The 18692-nt window shown below is 36.0% G+C and overlaps 1 protein-coding gene across 1 annotated transcript; it reads right to left on the bottom strand.

The window, feature by feature from the left end:
* Positions 1–2010: 2010 nt before the first annotated feature.
* Positions 2011–3183, bottom strand: LOC139841902 (uncharacterized mitochondrial protein AtMg00810-like). The gene has a single exon (XM_071832089.1). The coding sequence runs from the start codon at positions 3181–3183 to the stop codon at positions 2011–2013; it is 1173 nt and encodes a 390-aa protein (XP_071688190.1).
* Between the last annotated feature and the right edge of the window lie 15509 nt (positions 3184–18692).

Here is an 18692-nt window from a genome sequence, read left to right as displayed (position 1 = left end):
CGAACTTGAATAATGTATCCAAGATCATGACAAGCAAATGATGAACCAAAAACATTAAATCCTAGACTTATTGTAATTAACATGTTTTTCATTGTACCTGTATTTGAGTTGATAAAACAAGCTTCTTTATTTTATTATATGCAATGCAAAGAGTAAGTTTCGTATTACCTGTCAATAATGAATGGTGTATATAACGATATTTATATGCGGATGTTTTAGCTTGTGGCTCTCATGTTACATTAGTATCTAAGAAAAATCCGACTTCATTAAATAAACATAATTTGTGTGTCACAACTGCATATGTTAGAGTGTTCATGTGTTTGCGAAGGAAAAGAAAGCTTCTATCGTTGTGAACAAGTTTGTGTTGCCTTGATCTCTTTTTTCGGTTTATTATTTTTTTGTTAGGTAAAACCATGGGCCAAAGATAAAAGAGAATTGTGAGTCAATTGTGAAAGAAAAATCACGAAGGAAACGATGCTTAAAATATACATATACATATAACTTGGCTATATAGATATAGATGTATAGATAGATGCTTAAAATACAATAGAGATCATGTACTTCGCGGTCTCCAATCATATTGTTTTCTCCATTCATTGTTTTTGAAATCGTGAAAGTGTATTCCGTCTTTCATGGCTGACCAAGAGCACAGATGATCATCCCCTTTCTTGCAGTAGCATTTATAGTGCATCGTCCGATTAAAAGCATCAAAAACTTGTTCTTTTGAATCCCAGTTTACATAGCAAAGGTATACAGTTTTTCCAAACAAACTTTCACAAAATCTAAAGCGAAATTCATCATTGTACGCTACCAAATGAGACCCCATTTCGTCATTCTCTGAATTGCATTGAACCGAAATCTTACTACCTTGTATTAAATTACGAACTTCAATCATGTATTTAGGATCAATACAAGCATATGATGAAGTAAAAACATAATATGCTAGACATATTATAATTAACAAGTTTTTCATTGTTCCTATTTCTGAGTTGATAAAAACATGCATGCTTCTTTATTTGTTTATATGCAACTGGAAAGTAAGTTTCGTTTTGCCTGTCAATAATGAAATGGTGAATATAACTATATTTATATATGGATGTGGTAACTTGTCGCTCTCATGATACACTAGAAAGCATTTAATTTAATAAACCGGTAATTTTATTTTTTATTAAATATCAAATCAAAATGTATATTAAAAATAGACAAATTCCACGGATGGTGTGTAATTTGTATCAGATTATAAGAATATGATTCCTCTCTATTTATTCCTTGACAATGGCAGTATCTATATATACAAGCGTAGCCCCTTGATGTACAGCTATCAATATAAACAAATATACAATATTATGCCTATGATATCTTCTAAAGATTAGGAAAGATATGACAAAATAAATATACAATATTCATGGCCGGCCCAAAGGTGGTGCAACCCGTTCATTTGAACGGGGCCCATGCTTTTAGGGGCCCATTTATTTCACGGGCTCATATATATACATATAGTCTTTGAGCTTACGATCCAATTTTTACAAATATAATTATACTAGCCCAAAATAAAACATACATCCAGTCCAAGTAACTATCAGTTGTTTAACAGAATACACATTGTTCCTTACTTCTAGTCTATTTAAAGAGAACAAAATATAGGCTGTGTGTCGATGTGGGATACTTCTCCCATTGTATCTCATATATACATATGCTCACTTTTTTTCATTCATCTTTTTCCTATATAGTAATAATAGAACTTAACTTTAACCAACGTGATGATTCTTTGTAAAATGAATATGATGCTATTAAAAATTTTTAAATTCAAACCTTGACCCCTGAACGTATAGATTTAACGTTAGTTGTCGTTTTTCTAAATAGCTTATATTGTTTGTTGTGGGGCCTAAGGGCCTTTTTTTTCACATCGCACTAGGCCCCTAAATTCTCAGGACCGGCCCTGAAAATATTATGCCTAAGATATCTTCTAAAGATATCTTCTAAAGATTAAGAAAGATTTGGTTGTTAATACTATGTTGACTTATACTCCCCCTCAGTCGAAGCATTTGAGTCCCGAATGCAAAGGCTGTATCTGAATTCTTCAAATAAGACACGTGGAAGGCCCTTGGTAAAAATATCGGCAATTTGAAAACGCGTTGGAACATGTAACACGCGAACTTGTCCCCGTGCCACTTTCTCCCGAACAAAATGAATGTCCAACTCGATGTGTTTGGTTCGTTGATGCTGAACAGGATTACCGGATAAATAAACGGCGCTCACTTTATCACAAAAAACTAGAGTTGCTTTTGAAAGTGGATTATGTAGTTCGAGCAACAGATTTCGTAACCAACAAGTTTTGGCAACGACATTGGCAACACCCCTGTATTCAGCTTCAGCACTTGATCTAGAAACAATAGCCTGTCGTTTGGAAGACCAAGAAATTAAGTTATCACCCAGGTAGACACAGTACCCGGAAGTAGATCGTCGGGTATCCGGGCAACCAGCCCAATCCGCATCGGTATATGAGTAAAGAGAGTTTGAGGAACCCTTTGAGATATGTAACCCGAGAGATAAAGTGCCTTTAATGTATCGTATGATGCGTTTCAAGGCAAGCATGTGTGCATCATGTGGAGCATGCATATGGAGGCACACTTGTTGTACATCATAAGTGATGTCGGGGCGCGTAAATGTAAGGTATTGAAGTGCACCGGCGAGACTACGATATTCTGTAGGATTAGAATATGGTTTGCCAACTTCATTACTTTGTTTCCCATTAGTGTCAACAGGGGTACTAACAGGATTGCAATGTACGAGATCCGCACGCTGAATGATGTCACGTGCGTATGCTTGTTGATCGAGAAACAAGCCATTAGAGCTACGGGTCACTGTAATGCCAAGAAATGAGCCGAGTGGACCTAAATCTTTCATAGCAAATTCTTTGGCTAATAATTCCATGAGTGAATTTCGTAACTTGGAAGTGTTAGTGGTTAAAATAATGTCATCCACGTAAAGAAGTAGATATGAAATTTCATTATCTTTGTGATAAATGAATAACGAATGATTGCATTTGCTATGAACAAAGCCAATCGTAGAGACAAAATCAGCAAAGCGTTGGTGCCAAGCTCTAGGAGCTTGCTTTAAGCCATAGAGAGATTTCTTTAAGAGACATACGTGATCAGGATGTTTAGTATCTCGAAACCCCATTGGTTGATGCATATAGAAAGTTTCATTAAGGTTACCATGAAGAAAGGCGTTTTTCACATCCAGCTAGTGTATTGGCCATGAGTTAGAAACTGCAATGCTGAGAACCGTACGAATGGTGGCTGGTTTTACGACCGGACTAAATGTTTCATGACAGTCAATCCCGACTTGTTGAGCACGACCATCACCCACTAGTCTCGCTTTATAGCGTTCAAAAGTACCATCAGACCTTGTTTTATGCCTAAATATCCACATTGATCTTATTACATGCATATGTGGTTGTCGTGGTACAAGTACCCAAGTTTTATTATCAACAAGTGCCCTGTATTCATCGGTCATAGCACGGTGCCATTCAGGGTCGGCCAAGGCTTGTTTGGGATTGGATGGTAGTGGAGAGATAGAAGTCGAAGTAAACAGATTAAAAGGTACACGTGGTTTAAAAATTCCAGCCATTCCACGTGTAGTCATTGTTCTAACAGGTGGTTCGATAGGTGGAGGTATAGGATTAGAGGATATGTTTGGTGAAGGTGTTGGAGAGATAGGCTCGAGGTTAACAGATTGAGGAGATGTATTTTGAGAAGTAATGGGTAGCGAGTTGGGTTCGGGTGAGATAGGCTCAAGGTTAACGGACTCAGAGGACATAGAAGGAGAATTGGGTGCGGTTTGTGAAGCACTAGGTGATGAGTGGGGCTCCTGGAAATTAGTCCCATTCATATAGACGAAGGGATGAATGGGTTCAGTAAAGTGTTTGTATGATTCTAGAGTGTTGGTAGTAGAGTTACCAAATGGAAATGATGACTCATTGAATAGGACATGTCGAGAAATAATGATCTTTTTATTAGAGATGTCGTAACATTTGTAACCACGATGGTTGGCGGGAAAACCAAGAAAGACACAAGGTGTAGAACGAGGTTGAAGTTTATGTATTTTCGTGGATGGAATGAGAGGATAGCAAAGGCATCCGAAAACTCGTAAATGATCGTATTTCGGTGTGCGATGATATAGAAGTTGAGTAGGAGAGAGGTTGTGAATAAGTTTGCTTGGAAGAATATTGAGGAGATAAGTTGCATGTTCAAGGGCATGATGCCAAAATTTTGGCGGAACATTTGAGTGAGATAAGAGAGTGCGAATGATATTGTTTATTGCACGAATCTTTCTTTCGGCTTTACCATTTTGTGATGATGTATATGGACGAGAAAAGCGAAACACCATACCGTTTTTGGCACAAAATTGATGGAAGTTTGTATTATTATATTCAGTTCCATTGTCACATTGGAAAGATTTGATGTTAATGCCAAATTGAGTTTGTACAAATTTGTGAAAATTGATGAAAATATTAAAGGCTTGTGATTTATGAGAAAGAGGAAATGTCCAAAGGAAATTGGTTTTATCATCTAGTAGTAGCATATAATAACGATGACCACCATTACTAATAATTGGTGAGGTCTATAAATCACTGTGAAGGATATCAAATGGTGCATAAGTAACATTAGTTGAATCATAAAACGGTAAACGTACATGCTTCCCAAAAATACATGATTGACAACCAGTACTTTTATTACTAGAGTTACATGAAATGTAACCTTTATTGCTAAGAGATTTAAAAACATTCGCGCCTGGATGACCTAGACGATTATGCCATAAATCTGAAGTAGAAACTGATAAAGCCGAATGGTTGGAAATTGAATATTGCAAAGATGGGTGGAACGGGTAGAGGTCACCGGTGATGTTACACCGCAGTATTGGGGTCCCCTTCGGAAATTCCTTCACAGTAAAATCAAAAGGATCAAACTCAAGAGATATATTATTATCAATAGAAAGACGACGAACGGAAATTAAATTTTTAATTAAGTGAGGAGAGTAAAGTATGTTGTTTAAGTATAAGTTTTGGGAGGTAAAAGAAGGCAGGAGTGAATGGCTATAACCCTGAATTGGCAAACCGTGTCCATTACTGACAATAATACGTTTAGAGCAATTTGTTGGATAATAAAACAAAAAATTACCATGATTTTTTGTCATGTGAGAAGTAGCTCCGGTATCCAAATACCAGTTCTCATCAGGTGGATTCAAGCTCATAGTGTGCATAGCTGCTTCTATATCGGTGGGTTGAGAAATCACGGAGGAAGCATAATTCGAACTGGCATAGTTGGAATTGGGCCGAGGGCCCAACAGTCCTGGTTGATTGGTATTGGGTTGTGGTCGAGTCCATGGAGTACTTGGAAATGGACAGGGTGGTGGTGGGGCATTCTAGTTCACATTGGCCTAAACCCAAGGCCCATAGGTCCATGAATTTGGTGGAGTCTGGGAGCGAGTAGCGTTAGAAGAACCCGAATAGAAATTGGTACCGAAATTACCTTGACTATTTCTTCCTCGACCTCTGTTACTATAATTGTTTCAATTACCACCCCGATTGTTACCCCGGTATGAACCTCTGCCCCGATTATTGAATGAGCGGTTTGATGGAGCTGTTGGTGGAGTCAAATGAGATGGTGTGACAGATGAAACTAGGGCAGTAGCAGCAGATGAGGCGGCATGTGTTGCAAGTTGTTGTTTTTGGGATTCTTCAAGTATGAGCATGGATCTAGCCTCATAAAAGGATGGAAGTTTTTCACGGTGAGTAATAATTGATTGAAGGCTGGAGTAGGACTCGTTTAAACCAGTAACGAGCTGTAGTACCAACCGATCTTCCTCAATGGCCGGAGCAACGTTGCCGATCTGATCAGCGAGGATTTTTAATTCTTGGCAATAAGAAGAAGCATCAGGGAAGTTATCAATACGGGTGTTAGCAAATTGATGCTGTAAGTGAATAGCCCATGAATTTTTGTTATCATGAAATATGTTTTTCAATAGATTTCAGGCTTGCAGTTGAATTAGGTTTGAATACAGTGCGAAGAAGATCGTGGGAAACAGTCCCATAGATTCATTGGAGGACGATGGCATCAAGTCGTTCCCAAGAGGCAGATTATGTAGCAGGTGGGGTTGTTTGGGTGATCGAAGAAGATTAATCAGAGGTGGGTGGGATGATGTGGTCCAGGACTTCATATGCCTTGCAATGAATTTGAAACAAGCCAGACCAGAATTCATATTGACTCTGCTCCATAGTAAGAGTGATAGGTATGAAATTTTTTATGTTATTAACAGTAATTGCTGGGTGAATCCTTTGAGTATCAGACATTGTGTGTGTAGAAGAGATGAAAAATAACAGGAAAATAAGAAATCGAATGATTTTTAGAGAAGGAAGGCTGCTGATACCATATAAGAATATGATTCCTCTCTGTTTATTACTTGACAATGGCAGTATCTATATATACAAGCGTGACCCCTTGATGTACATCTATCAGTATAAATAAATATACAATATTATGCCTATGATATCTTCTAAAGATATCTTCTAAAGATTAAGAAAGATATGACAAAATAAATATACAATATTATGCCTAGGATATCTTCTAAAGATATCTTCTAAAGATTAGGAAAGATTTGGTTGTTAATACTATGTTGACTTATACAGATTATATTCATGATTTTCTATTTTTTTTTTCATTAAGGATGGTTCATGTAGTGTACACATGTTCCACCATTGGTCTATGTCCTTAACGTTCGTTAGTTTTTTCATTGAAATTCAACATGTGCAGACACATGAAGGTAAATCCGTCATTTGGGTCACTTCTCTTCCATTACTTTATTTATCCATAACCTGCAACTATATTACGTCAAAAGAAACCCAATTTATTCTTCCGAAAGTTAAAATTCATTAGCCAAATCAAAATCAAGAGGGTAAATACATTTTTTGACACCTACTACACTCGAACCCATATAAGCACTAAAAAACGAAAGAAGTGAGTTTTAGTTTTTTCCTAAAATTTCTTCAACCTCTTACTTTTCAATTGATATGCTTTCAACCTTTATCAACATGACCCAAAATTGAAACCCACTAGATCTCGAATTGTAACGGGTTCGTCGGTGATTAAATTAGTCATATGGTGAAAGACGATGAGTTTCATCAAACAACGTGTGCGTTTTAAACATGCATGGCTCAAAATTTTCATGATATATGAAAGACCAATATATATTTCTCATAATGATTCAACGAAAAATACGTCATTTCTAAAACATTTTTGTACACTTAAAAGAAGTGCTAATGACAACCAACAAGTTTTTTAATGCAAAAGTAGTGATACATTTGTAAGTTAGAGGTTTATTTATTTATTTATTTTTATTTTATTTTATGAAACTAGGTGGTTATTTAGAATGTACAATCAAAATATGCATGTACAAATCTCTTAATGACAACCCTTATTATGCGAAGAAAGGACAAATGTGTAACATCCCGCGTTTTTCCGTTAAATTTATTTTTAACACTATCTTTTTTTTAATAATATCTTTCGTTATTTATATTCATAGATTCCGTTGACAAACGTTCATAATATTCTCGTTATTTAATTATAACATCACTCGTTTACTTGAGCGTTTTTAAAATATTCGTTTGGTTAATTTCCGTACCCGATTTGAAACTTGAGGGACCGAGGTTGCCAAGTGGGCAAACTAGTTGACTAGGTCAACTAGTCAACCCACCTCATCCACCCATTCACTTCCACTCACCTCCTCATCTCTTTCTCTCCTTTCTCATCTTTCATTTTTGAACTTAAACACCCAACTCACAAAAATCATCATCTAAATCCGAATCAATAGGCAAACATCAAAACAAATTACATATTCGTGATCCTCTCTTCATCCTCTACATTTTGGTACCAATTTCATCTCGTTTGGGTAACATTTCTAAAACACTAAATTTCTCTAAATTCGTTTTATATACTTGAAATGGTGTTAGTTAGTGTCTATGGCTCGTGTATAACTTGAATATATGATTTGTTTGCTCGATTTGTTGTTTTGAGTCACTAGTTTGAACATTTGAAAATGGGTTTGCTTAATCTTTGATTTTGGATGAGTTAATGTTGTTAAATTGTTAAAGTTCATGTTTTAATTGTGTTACTAGTATCACTAGCTTCGTTTTGATGCGTAGGTTGATTAAGAAAACTTCAAAAACATGAATATTGATTTTTGTGGATTTTGGTTAGGGTTTGATAGACTTAAAATGAGCTTTTGATGTTTCGAATGCCATGAAATGTTATTAGTAAGTGTTTAGTTGTAATGTATGTTTCATTACCTTCAAAACAGCATATCATATGTGTGAATTGGATTCCCAAAAATTAAAATGCATTTGATGAACTTGAAACTTTGAAAATAAACCTTTATTGATCACTTGACGAGATTTCGGTTATTGTAATTGATGTTTTTGCTTGGTGAAAGGTAGTTAGTTGTATTCCTTGTCAAAAGAGCTTTCCAACGATATAAGATACGTATTCTAAGTGTTTACGGTTTGTGTTTTGTGCTAAATTGAATTTTGGATCAAGACTTGAACAATTGAAACAGCCCAGGTGCCAGGCCACGCCTAATGTCGCGGCGCGGCCCTCCTCTGTCGCGGCGCGGCATTTGCCGTGTTTGGGTTCTGACCTACATGGTCAAAATTTAGAAAAATATTTGCTACGCTACGCACCTCCGATTCACATGTAACTTGTTCTAACATGCTTATATATGATTAAAAACCTCAGAAAAATAGTTCGGGACCCGACCGAACATGTTGACTTTTTCGTTGACTTTGACTTGACCGAGTTTGACTTTTTGTTAAACTTAACCAAACGTTTATGCAATCGTTCTAATCTTATTTTATACTTGATTCTTGCATGAAACTTGACAACGTGATTCCCATGCTATATTTAATCGAGTCGTAACGAGCCATAGGACTAATTGAGCACATTTCGCCTGACCTTGTGTTGTAACCGGTTAATTGATACAACTTACTTGTTTAGGTCAAGGCTAAGCAACTATCATGCACGCGTTTACTTTGTGAAGTACTTTTATACTCGTGCACTCAAGGTGAGATCATAGTCCCATCTTTCAAACAACTTTTATGCTTTAAACTATGGGATGAGAAACATATACGTATCATGCTTTTACACTTTGAACACAAGTACGAAAACGAACATTCCACGTACGAGTTTGAACAAAAAGCCTCAATTCAATTATCATTAGTTACACTTGCAGGGTGTAAACGTGAACTTATATTATGTGATCACATGGGCTTGACGAGCCTCATTCGGACGGTTCGCTACCGTTAGCGGATGAAATATATTTTCGGGTCTAGTATATGTTCTAACACTACGCAAAGGGTGCAAAACAGTTAAGTTTGATAATTGGGTGCCCGCGAAACAAATAACAACTTTGGAATGCGAATGATTTGGATAATCATCATATATTAAATCTTGTGGTTCAAATACAACATTTTACTAAAACACCTATGATTTCACCAACGTTTTTCGTTGACAGTTTTCTATATGTTTCTCAGGTTCATACTTGGCTATTTGATACATGCTTCCGCGTACACTCATACTTGCTTGGAGTCAAGCATACATGCATACACTTTGATTTCGTGCTTGGAGTCAAGCATACATACATACATACGCTAGTGATAGCACCGTTGGATTCAAACTTTTGTCTACAGACTTACGCTATATATAGCCACCGTGATTTTCAACTTACATTATGTCGCAAGTTTATTTCATTTATACATTATACTTTTGTAAACTTAAACTTGTAGTCAATCCGTTTGGCAAACTAAACTTTGCAAGTCTTGTACTTTTCAAATGAATGCGGCGTAATTTTGGTCAAACGAGTCTCATATAGGGACTACGACCACGTAACGGGACCTAAGTTAGCAGCGCTGTCAATGACGATTTTGTCGGGTCGCTACAGATGGTATCAGAGCTGGTTTAACCTTAGCCGTAAAGGTAGTAACGCGCGCCGGCTGTCACGCCGGGCGCCCCAACGGACTATGCTTTTTGACAGGTTAATCGTAGAGGGGGTTCTCACAGTGTTACCTGTGACGAAGCATTGGCTCTTACCCCTTGCGATCCCTTGGAATTTGAGGGTTGGCAGTTTGGCAGATATGCGGGCCGTAAAATCAGTGTCCGAGGTACACTCAGTGGTCACCAAGTGGTTAGCTGGAAAGTCACTGGGTGGGTTTCTACCCCATCTGTTGCTACAGATGGTATCAGAGCGTTGGTTGTAACTAGGATGTGCATTAGTGTGTCTGACAGAGTCGTTAGGACGCATTAGTGAATCTAGACTACAACCGGATAGTTAATCATTGCATCCTGACTTGCATTTGCTATAGATAGCACTTACTTGACTACTTGTGCATATATACTTGAATCTTTCTTAGGTGAACTCCATAATGGTACCAAACTTTCATCATACGAATCCGTATTCTGCCACTTCCTGGTAACACACGTAAATTCGAGATTCATGCTCGTAAGGATGACAACGACTTCATTAGTCACACTTGTTCAGGAACTCTGTCTCCCAGAATGTTATTCGCCACCGTTTCAACTTACTATCGGTGTCACACCGGTGTTCCTTACTATCTACCACTTCTTGTTACTACCATCACTACTTTATGTGAGTATCGTCATCAATGCTTATCACTACGGCTGCGTACAATTTGTTATCATGATTCGTTACTCTTTTCGTGCCTAAAGGTATTATCGTTTGACTTGAACTGCATTGACGTGAACGATCATTTTTACACTTCCCTCGGGGAACGCTTCTTTAGAGTCGCACTAATTCTTTCGATTCAATACAAGTCACGTTTGAGACGTCATTACTCTTTGTTCATTTTAGATCTTTATGATTACACGAACTTGAATCTATGGAGTGATGTGGGAATGGAGGTATGAGTTAGCGTAATATAACGACACTCGATCAATGTGGTTATATTATGGTAAGTCATACCAAAGTTCTAATGACACGTGATGGTGGTTGGACTCGATCAACCTAATCACCACCATGTGCCATGTACATGACTTCATTTTTTTCTTGTTGGATATCCGAAAACTCCGAGAATATTGATAACAACCATACCAAGGACACACCTTCGATTATTGTCGAATCATATTTATGCTTCCGAATGAATGACAAATTCTTTCAACATCAAACATATGTTACACGTGTATACTATCTCGTTTTCTTACATTTTTATCGACGAACTACAATATGCTTGTTATGCTCATATCGAGGCGGAAACTTCTTCCGCATTACACTCATACTTTCGTATAAAGAAACCTTCTATCTAAATTCTCAATGGAGAGAGAGACTCTTCACACTATACTAGCATTCGCCACGAGGGTGAATAGTCCTAACGAACGTTTTTAGAAACCAATAAATCCTCCGAGGCGCGAAATTCTTGAGAAACAGAAACTTGTTCCAACAAACGTTTTCAAGTCCTAACAAACTTGTTCGAATATACCTTACAGAACTGTACCTCATTTCGGATCGAGATCCTCGTTTCACTTCTAGATTTCGGAGTGCCTTACAAAAGCCTCGGGACCACGTTTAGACCTGAGTACAACACATCAACCACAACCCGAAGGACCAAGCAAACATACGATTCAAACCTTGAAAACCATAATACGAGTTTGCGTTATCAACTTCAAATTTACTTGGGGAAAGTTTTTGTCTTTAGCCGAATTCTCTTACTACAATAATTTTCATCCGAGTATTAACGCCACACCTTTCGAGAACTCATATAGCCATAATTGTCGTTTTCTTAATCGTTGAACTGAAGTAGGTGACAAGCAAACCACCGGACCCGAACTCATTCATGAAGTAACTGTTAAGATCGTTCCAATCCGAGAAAGGCTCGAGACGGCCTGTAGTCGCCAAAGGAGCTATGCCAATGTTAGACGTAAACCTTTCGAATTCCATGTGGGAAACCGCGTAATGTTAAAAGTCGCACCTTGAAAAGGTGTAATCCATTTTGGGAAACGTAGAAAGCTAAATCCGCGATATTTTTAGTCCTTTTGAAATCTTGGGGCATGTGGTACCCGTTGCCTACCGCTTCAAACTTCCGACTCAAACAAATTCCGTTCATCCTACATTATGTGTATCAAACTTAAGGGCGTGTCTTGAGAAACAAGAACTTGTTATCCTCTTCGATGAACTTACTATCAACGATAAACTTCACTTCCTAGGAGGACCGGTTGAAACTATAAATCGTGAAGCCAAACCTTAAACCAATGTAAAATCCCGACTGTCAAAGTTCATTGAAATGCCCAAGGAAGTACCTTCACATATCAGTAGAATTTGCAACGCAAGGTTTCGAAAAAGAAACAACAACTACTACTTCCAACTAAATTTCGGGATGAAATTTCTTTTAAGGTGTAGGTAATGTAACATCCCGCGTTTTTTCGTTAAATTTATTTTTAACACTATCTTTTTTTTAATAATATCTTTCGTTATTTATATTCGTAGATTCCGTTGACAAATGTTCATAATATTCTCGTTATTTAATTATAACATCACTCGTTTACTTAAGCGTTTTTAAAATATTCTTTTGGTTAATTCCCGCACCCGATTTGAAACTTGAGGGACCGAGGTTGCCAAGTGGGCAAACTAGTTGACTAGGTCAACTAGTCAACCCACCTCATCCACCCATTCACTTCCACTCACCTCCTCATCTCTTTCTCTCCTTTCTCATCTTCCATTTTTGAACTTAAACACCCAACTCACAAAAATCATCATCTAAATCCGGATCAAGAGGCAAACATCAAAACAAATTACATATTCGTGATCCTCTCTTCATCCTCTACATTTTGGTACTAATTTCATCTCGTTTGGGTAACATTTCTAAAACACTAAATTTCTCTAAATTCGTTTTATATACTTGAAATGGTGTTAGTTAGTGTCTATGGCTCGTGTATAACATGAATATATGATTTGTTTGCTCGATTTATTGTTTTGAGTCACTAGTTTGAACATTTGAAAATGGGTTTGCTTAATCTTTGATTTTGGATGAGTTAATGTTGTTAAATTGTTAAAGTTCATGTTTTAATTGTGTTACTAGTATCTCTAGCTTCGTTTTGATGCGTAGGTTGATTAAGAAAACTTCAAAAACATGAATATTGATTTTTGTGGATTTTGGTTAGGGTTTGATAGACTTAAAACGAGCTTTTGATGTTTCGAATGCCATGAAATGTTATTAGTAAGTGTTTAGTTGTAATGTATGTTTCATTACCTTCAAAACGTCATATCATATGTGTGAATTGGATTCCCGAAACTTAAAATGCATTTGATGAACTTGAAACTTTGAAAATAAACCTTTATTGATCACTTGACGAGATTTCGGTTATTTTAATTGATGTTTTTTCTTGGTGAAAGGTAGTTAGTTGTATTCCTTGTCAAAAGAGCTTTCCAACGATATACGATACGTATTCTAAGTGTTTACGGTTTGTGTTTTGTGCTAAATTGAATTTTGGATCAAGACTTGAACAATTGAAACAGCCCAGGTGCCAGGTCACGCCTAATGTCGCGGCGCGGCATTTGCCATGTTTGGGTTCTGACCTACATAGTCAAAATTTAGAAAAATGTTTGCTATGCTACGCACCTCCGATTCACATGTAACTTGTTCTAACATGCTTATATATGATTAAAAACCTCAGAAAAATAGTTTGGGACCCGACCCGAACATGTTGACTTTTTCGTTGACTTTGACTTGACCGAGTTTGACTTTTTGTTAAATTTAACCAAACGTTTATGCAATCATTCTAATCTTATTTTATACTTGATTCTTGCATGAAACTTGACAACGTGATTCCCATGCTATATTTAATCGAGTCATAACGAGCCATAGGACTAATTGAGCACATTTCGCCCGACCTTGTGTCGTAACCGGTTAATTGATACAACTTACTTGTTTAGGTCAAGGCTAAGCAACTATCATGCACACGTTTACTTTGTGAAGTACTTTTATACTCGTGCACTCGAGGTGAGATCATAGTCCCATCTTTCAAACAACTTTTATGCTTTAAACTATGGGATGAGAAACATATACGTATCATGCTTTTACACTTTGAACACAAGTAAGAAAACGAACCTTCCACGTACGGGTTTGAACAAAAAGCCTCAATTCAATTATCATTAGTTACACTTGCAGGGTGTAAACGTGAACTTATATTATGTGATCACATGGGCTTGACGAGCCTCATTCAGACGGTTCGCTACCGTTAGCGGATGAAATATATTTTCGGGTCTAGTGTATGTTCTAACAATACGCAAAGGGTACAAAACAGTTAAGTTTGATAATTGGGTGCCCGCGAAACAAATAACAACTTTGGAATGCAAATGATTTGGATAATCATCTTATATTAAATCTTGTGGTTCAAATACAACATTTTACTAAAACACCTATGATTTCACCAACATTTTTAGTTGACAGTTTTCTATATGTTTCTCAGGTTCATACTTGGCTATTTGATACATGCTTCCGCGTACACTCATACTTGCTTGGAGTCAAGCATACATGCATACACTTTGATTTCATGCTTGGAGTCAAGCATACATACATACATATATACGCTAGTGATAGCACCTTTGGATTCAAACTTTTGTCTACAGACTTACGCTATTTATAGCCACCGTGATTTTCAACTTACATTATGTCGCAAGTTTATTTCATTTATACATTATACTTTTGTAAACTTAAACTTGTAGTCAATCCGTTTGGCAAACTAAACTTTGCAAGTCTTGTACTTTTCAAATGAATGCGACGTAATTTTGGTCAAACGAGTCTCATATAGGGACTACGACCACGTAACGGGACCTAAGTTAGCGGCGCCGTCAATGACGATTTTGTCGGGTCGCTACAGATGGTATCAGACCTGGTTTTACCTTAGCCGTAAAGGTAGTCACGCGCGCCGACTATCACGCCGGGCACCCCAACGGACTATGCTTTTTGGCGGGTTAATCGTAGAGGGGGTTCTCACAGTGTTACCTGTGACGAAGCATTGGCTCTTACCCCTTGCGATCCCTTGGAATTTGAGGGTTGGCAGTTTGGCAGAAATGAGGGCCATAAAATCAGTGTCTGAGGTACACTCAGTGGTCACCAAGCGGTTAGCTGGAAAGGCACTGGGTGGGTTTCTACCCCATCTTGAAATGTCACGTTCTTATTGATTAAAAACGTTCCATATTAATTGATTTCGTTGCGAGGTTTTGACCTCTATATGAGACGTTTTTCAAAGACTGCTTTCATTTTTAAAACAAACCATAACCTTTATTTCATAAATAAAGGTTTAAAAGCTTTACGTAGATTATCAAATAATGATAATCTAAAATATCCCGTTTACACACGACCATTACATAATGGTTTACAATACAAATATGTTACATCGAAATCAGTTTCTTGAATGCAGTTTTTACACAATATCATACAAACATGGACTCCAAAGCTTGTCCTTATTTTAGTATGCAACAGCGGAAGCTCTTAGTATTCACCTGAGAATAAACATGCTTTAAACGTCAACAAAAATGTTGGTGAGTTATAGGTTTAACCTATATGTATCAAATCGTAACAATAGACCACAAGATTTCATATTTCAATACACATCCCATACATAGAGATAAAAATCATTCATATGGTGAACACCTGGTAACCGACATTAACAAGATGCATATATATAAGAATATCCCCATTATTCCGGGACACCCTTCGGATATGATATAAATTTCGAAGTACTAAAGCATCCGGTACTTTGGATGGGGTTTGTTAGGCCCAATAGATCTATCTTTAGGATTCGCGTCAATTAGGGTGTCTGTTCCCTAATTCTTAGATTACCAGACTTAATAAAAAGGGGCATATTCGATTTCGGTAATTCAATCATAGAATGTAGTTTCACGTACTTGTGTCTATTTTGTAAATCATTTATAAAATCTGCATGTATTCTCATCCCAAAAATATTAGATTTTAAAAGTGGGACTATAACTCACTTTCACAGATTTTTACTTCGTCGGGAAGTAAGACTTGGCCACTGGTTGATTCACGAACCTATAACAATATATACATATATATCAAAGTATGTTTAAAATATATTTACAACACTTTTAATATATTTTGATGTTTTAAGTTTATTAAGTCAGCTGTCCTCGTTAGTAACCTACAACTAGTTGTCCACAGTTAGATGTACATAAATAAATCGATAAATATTATCTTGAATCAATCCACAACCCAGTGTATACGTATCTCAGTATTGATCACAACTCAAACTATATATATTTTGGAATCAACCTCAACCCTGTATAGCTAACTCCAACATTCACATATAGAGTGTCTATGGTTGTTCCGAAATATATATATATGTGTCGACATGATAGGTCGAAACATTGTATACGTGTCTATGGTATCTCAAGATTACATAATATACAATACAAGTTGATTAAGTTATGGTTGGAATAGATTTGTTACCAATTTTCACGTAGCTAAAATGAGAAAAATTATCCAATCTTGTTTTACCCATAACTTCTTCATTTTAAATCCGTTTTGAGTGAATCAAATTGCTATGGTTTCATATTAAACTCTATTTTATTAATCTAAACAGAAAAAGTATAGGTTTATAGTCGGAAAAATAAGTTACAAGTCATTTTTGTAAAGGTAGTCATTTCAGTCGAAAGAACGACGTCTAGATGACCATTTTAGAAAACATACTTCCACTTTGAGTTTAATCATAATTTTTGGATATAGTTTCATGTTCATAATAAAAATTATTTTATCAGAATAACAACTTTTAAATCAAAGGTTATCATAGTTTTTAATTAACTAACCCAAAACAGCCCGCGGTGTTACTACGACGGCGTAAATCCGGTTTTACGGTGTTTTTCGTGTTTCCAGGTTTTAAATCATTAAGTTAGCATATCATATAGATATAGAACATGTGTGTAGTTAATTTTAAAAGTCAAGTTAGAAGGATTAACTTTTGTTTGCGAACAAGTTTAGGATTAACTAAACTATGTTCTAGTGATTACGAGTTTAAACCTTCGAATAAGATAGTTTTATATATATGAATCGAATGATGTTATGAACATCATTACTACCTCAAGTTTAGTAGGTAAACCTACTGGAAGTGACAAGAAATGATCTAGCTTCAAAGGATCTTGGATGGCTTGAAAGTTCTTGAAGTAGGATCATGACACAAAAACAAGTTCAAGTAAGATTTTTACTCGAATTAAGATAGTTTATAGTTATAGAAATTGAATCAAAGTTTGAATATGAATATTACCTTGAATAAGAAAGATAACCTACTGTATATAACAAAGGTTTCTTGATCTTAGATGATTACTTGGAATGGATTAGAAAGCTTGGAAGTAAATTAGTAAACTTGAAGGGATTTTTGAAGTGTTCTTGAAGTGTTCTTCCTATGATGATTATAGCTTGATTCTTGAAGTGATTTTTGATGAAGATGATGATTAACTACTGGAAAAATACATTCATAATAGTGTGTGTGTGTTGAGAGAGAATTAGAAAGAGAATTAGAAGTGAAATGGAGTGAATGATGAGTGGTAATTGGTGAGTGGTGAGTGGGGTTAAAAGGAGTTCTAGTTAGTTGACTAGCTCATGGTAGAAGTTAAAATTGATTAGTCATACATGACATAATCAAGAGTGGAATCCCATGATAGTTCCTATTGGTATATACTCATAGTAAGTACGTTTTGAAGCTGTGTATAATACGGGTAAGAATACGACTAGAATTCTTGATGAAAGAAAAGCCAATGGGGCTTTGCCTCATTGGTCACCATGTTAACATGGTGTTCGAGGAGACCAAGGGTTCGAGTCTCGGGGGGGGGGGGGGATTTTCGTGAATTAACTCTAACCACTAACATTGCCTTTCAAAAAAAAAAAAAAAAAAAAAAAAAAAAAAAAAAAAAAATTCTTGATGAAAGAAAAGAATGGAAAAGTAACTGTAACCATTTTCGTTAAGTATGATTGTTTTGATATATGTCTTGAAGTCTTCCAAAAGTATTTTAATACATCTAAATACACTACTTGTATATACATTTTAACTGAGTTGTTAAGTCATCGTTAGTCGTTACATGTAAGTGTTGTTTTGAAACCTTTAAGTTAACGATCTCAATTAATGTTGTTAACCCATTGTTTATTATATCTAATGAGATGTTAAATTATTATATTATCATGATATTATGATATATTAATATATCTTAATATGATATATATACATTTAAATGTCGTTACAACGATAATCGTTACATATATGTCTCGTTTCGAAATCCTTAAGTTAGTAGTCTTGTTTATATGTATATAACTCATTGTTAATATACTTATGGAGATACTTACTTATCATAATCTCATGTTAACCATATGTATATCCATATATATATCGTCATGTCGTTTTTACAAGTTTTAACGTTCGTGAATCGCCGGTCAACTTGGGTGGTCAATTGTCTATATGAAACATATTTCAATTAATCAAGTCTTAACAAGTTTGATTGCTTAACATGTTGGAAACATTTAATCATGTAAATATCAATCTCAATTAATATATATATATATAAACATGGAAAAGTTCGGTTCACTACAGTACCTACCCGTTAAATAAATTTCGTCCCGA

Source organism: Rutidosis leptorrhynchoides, chromosome 4 (assembly GCF_046630445.1).
Source record: "Rutidosis leptorrhynchoides isolate AG116_Rl617_1_P2 chromosome 4, CSIRO_AGI_Rlap_v1, whole genome shotgun sequence".
In the NCBI taxonomy this organism is placed as follows: domain Eukaryota; kingdom Viridiplantae; phylum Streptophyta; class Magnoliopsida; order Asterales; family Asteraceae; genus Rutidosis; species Rutidosis leptorrhynchoides.
The sequence above is the reverse complement of the archived record's forward strand: the minus strand, read 5'-3'. Positions and strand labels throughout refer to the sequence as shown.

What these genes read in the sequence shown, in the direction of transcription:
- LOC139841902 (XM_071832089.1), bottom strand. Translation starts at nt 3,183, where the DNA reads ATGGGGTTTCGAGATACTAAACATCCTGATCACGTATGTCTCTTAAAG.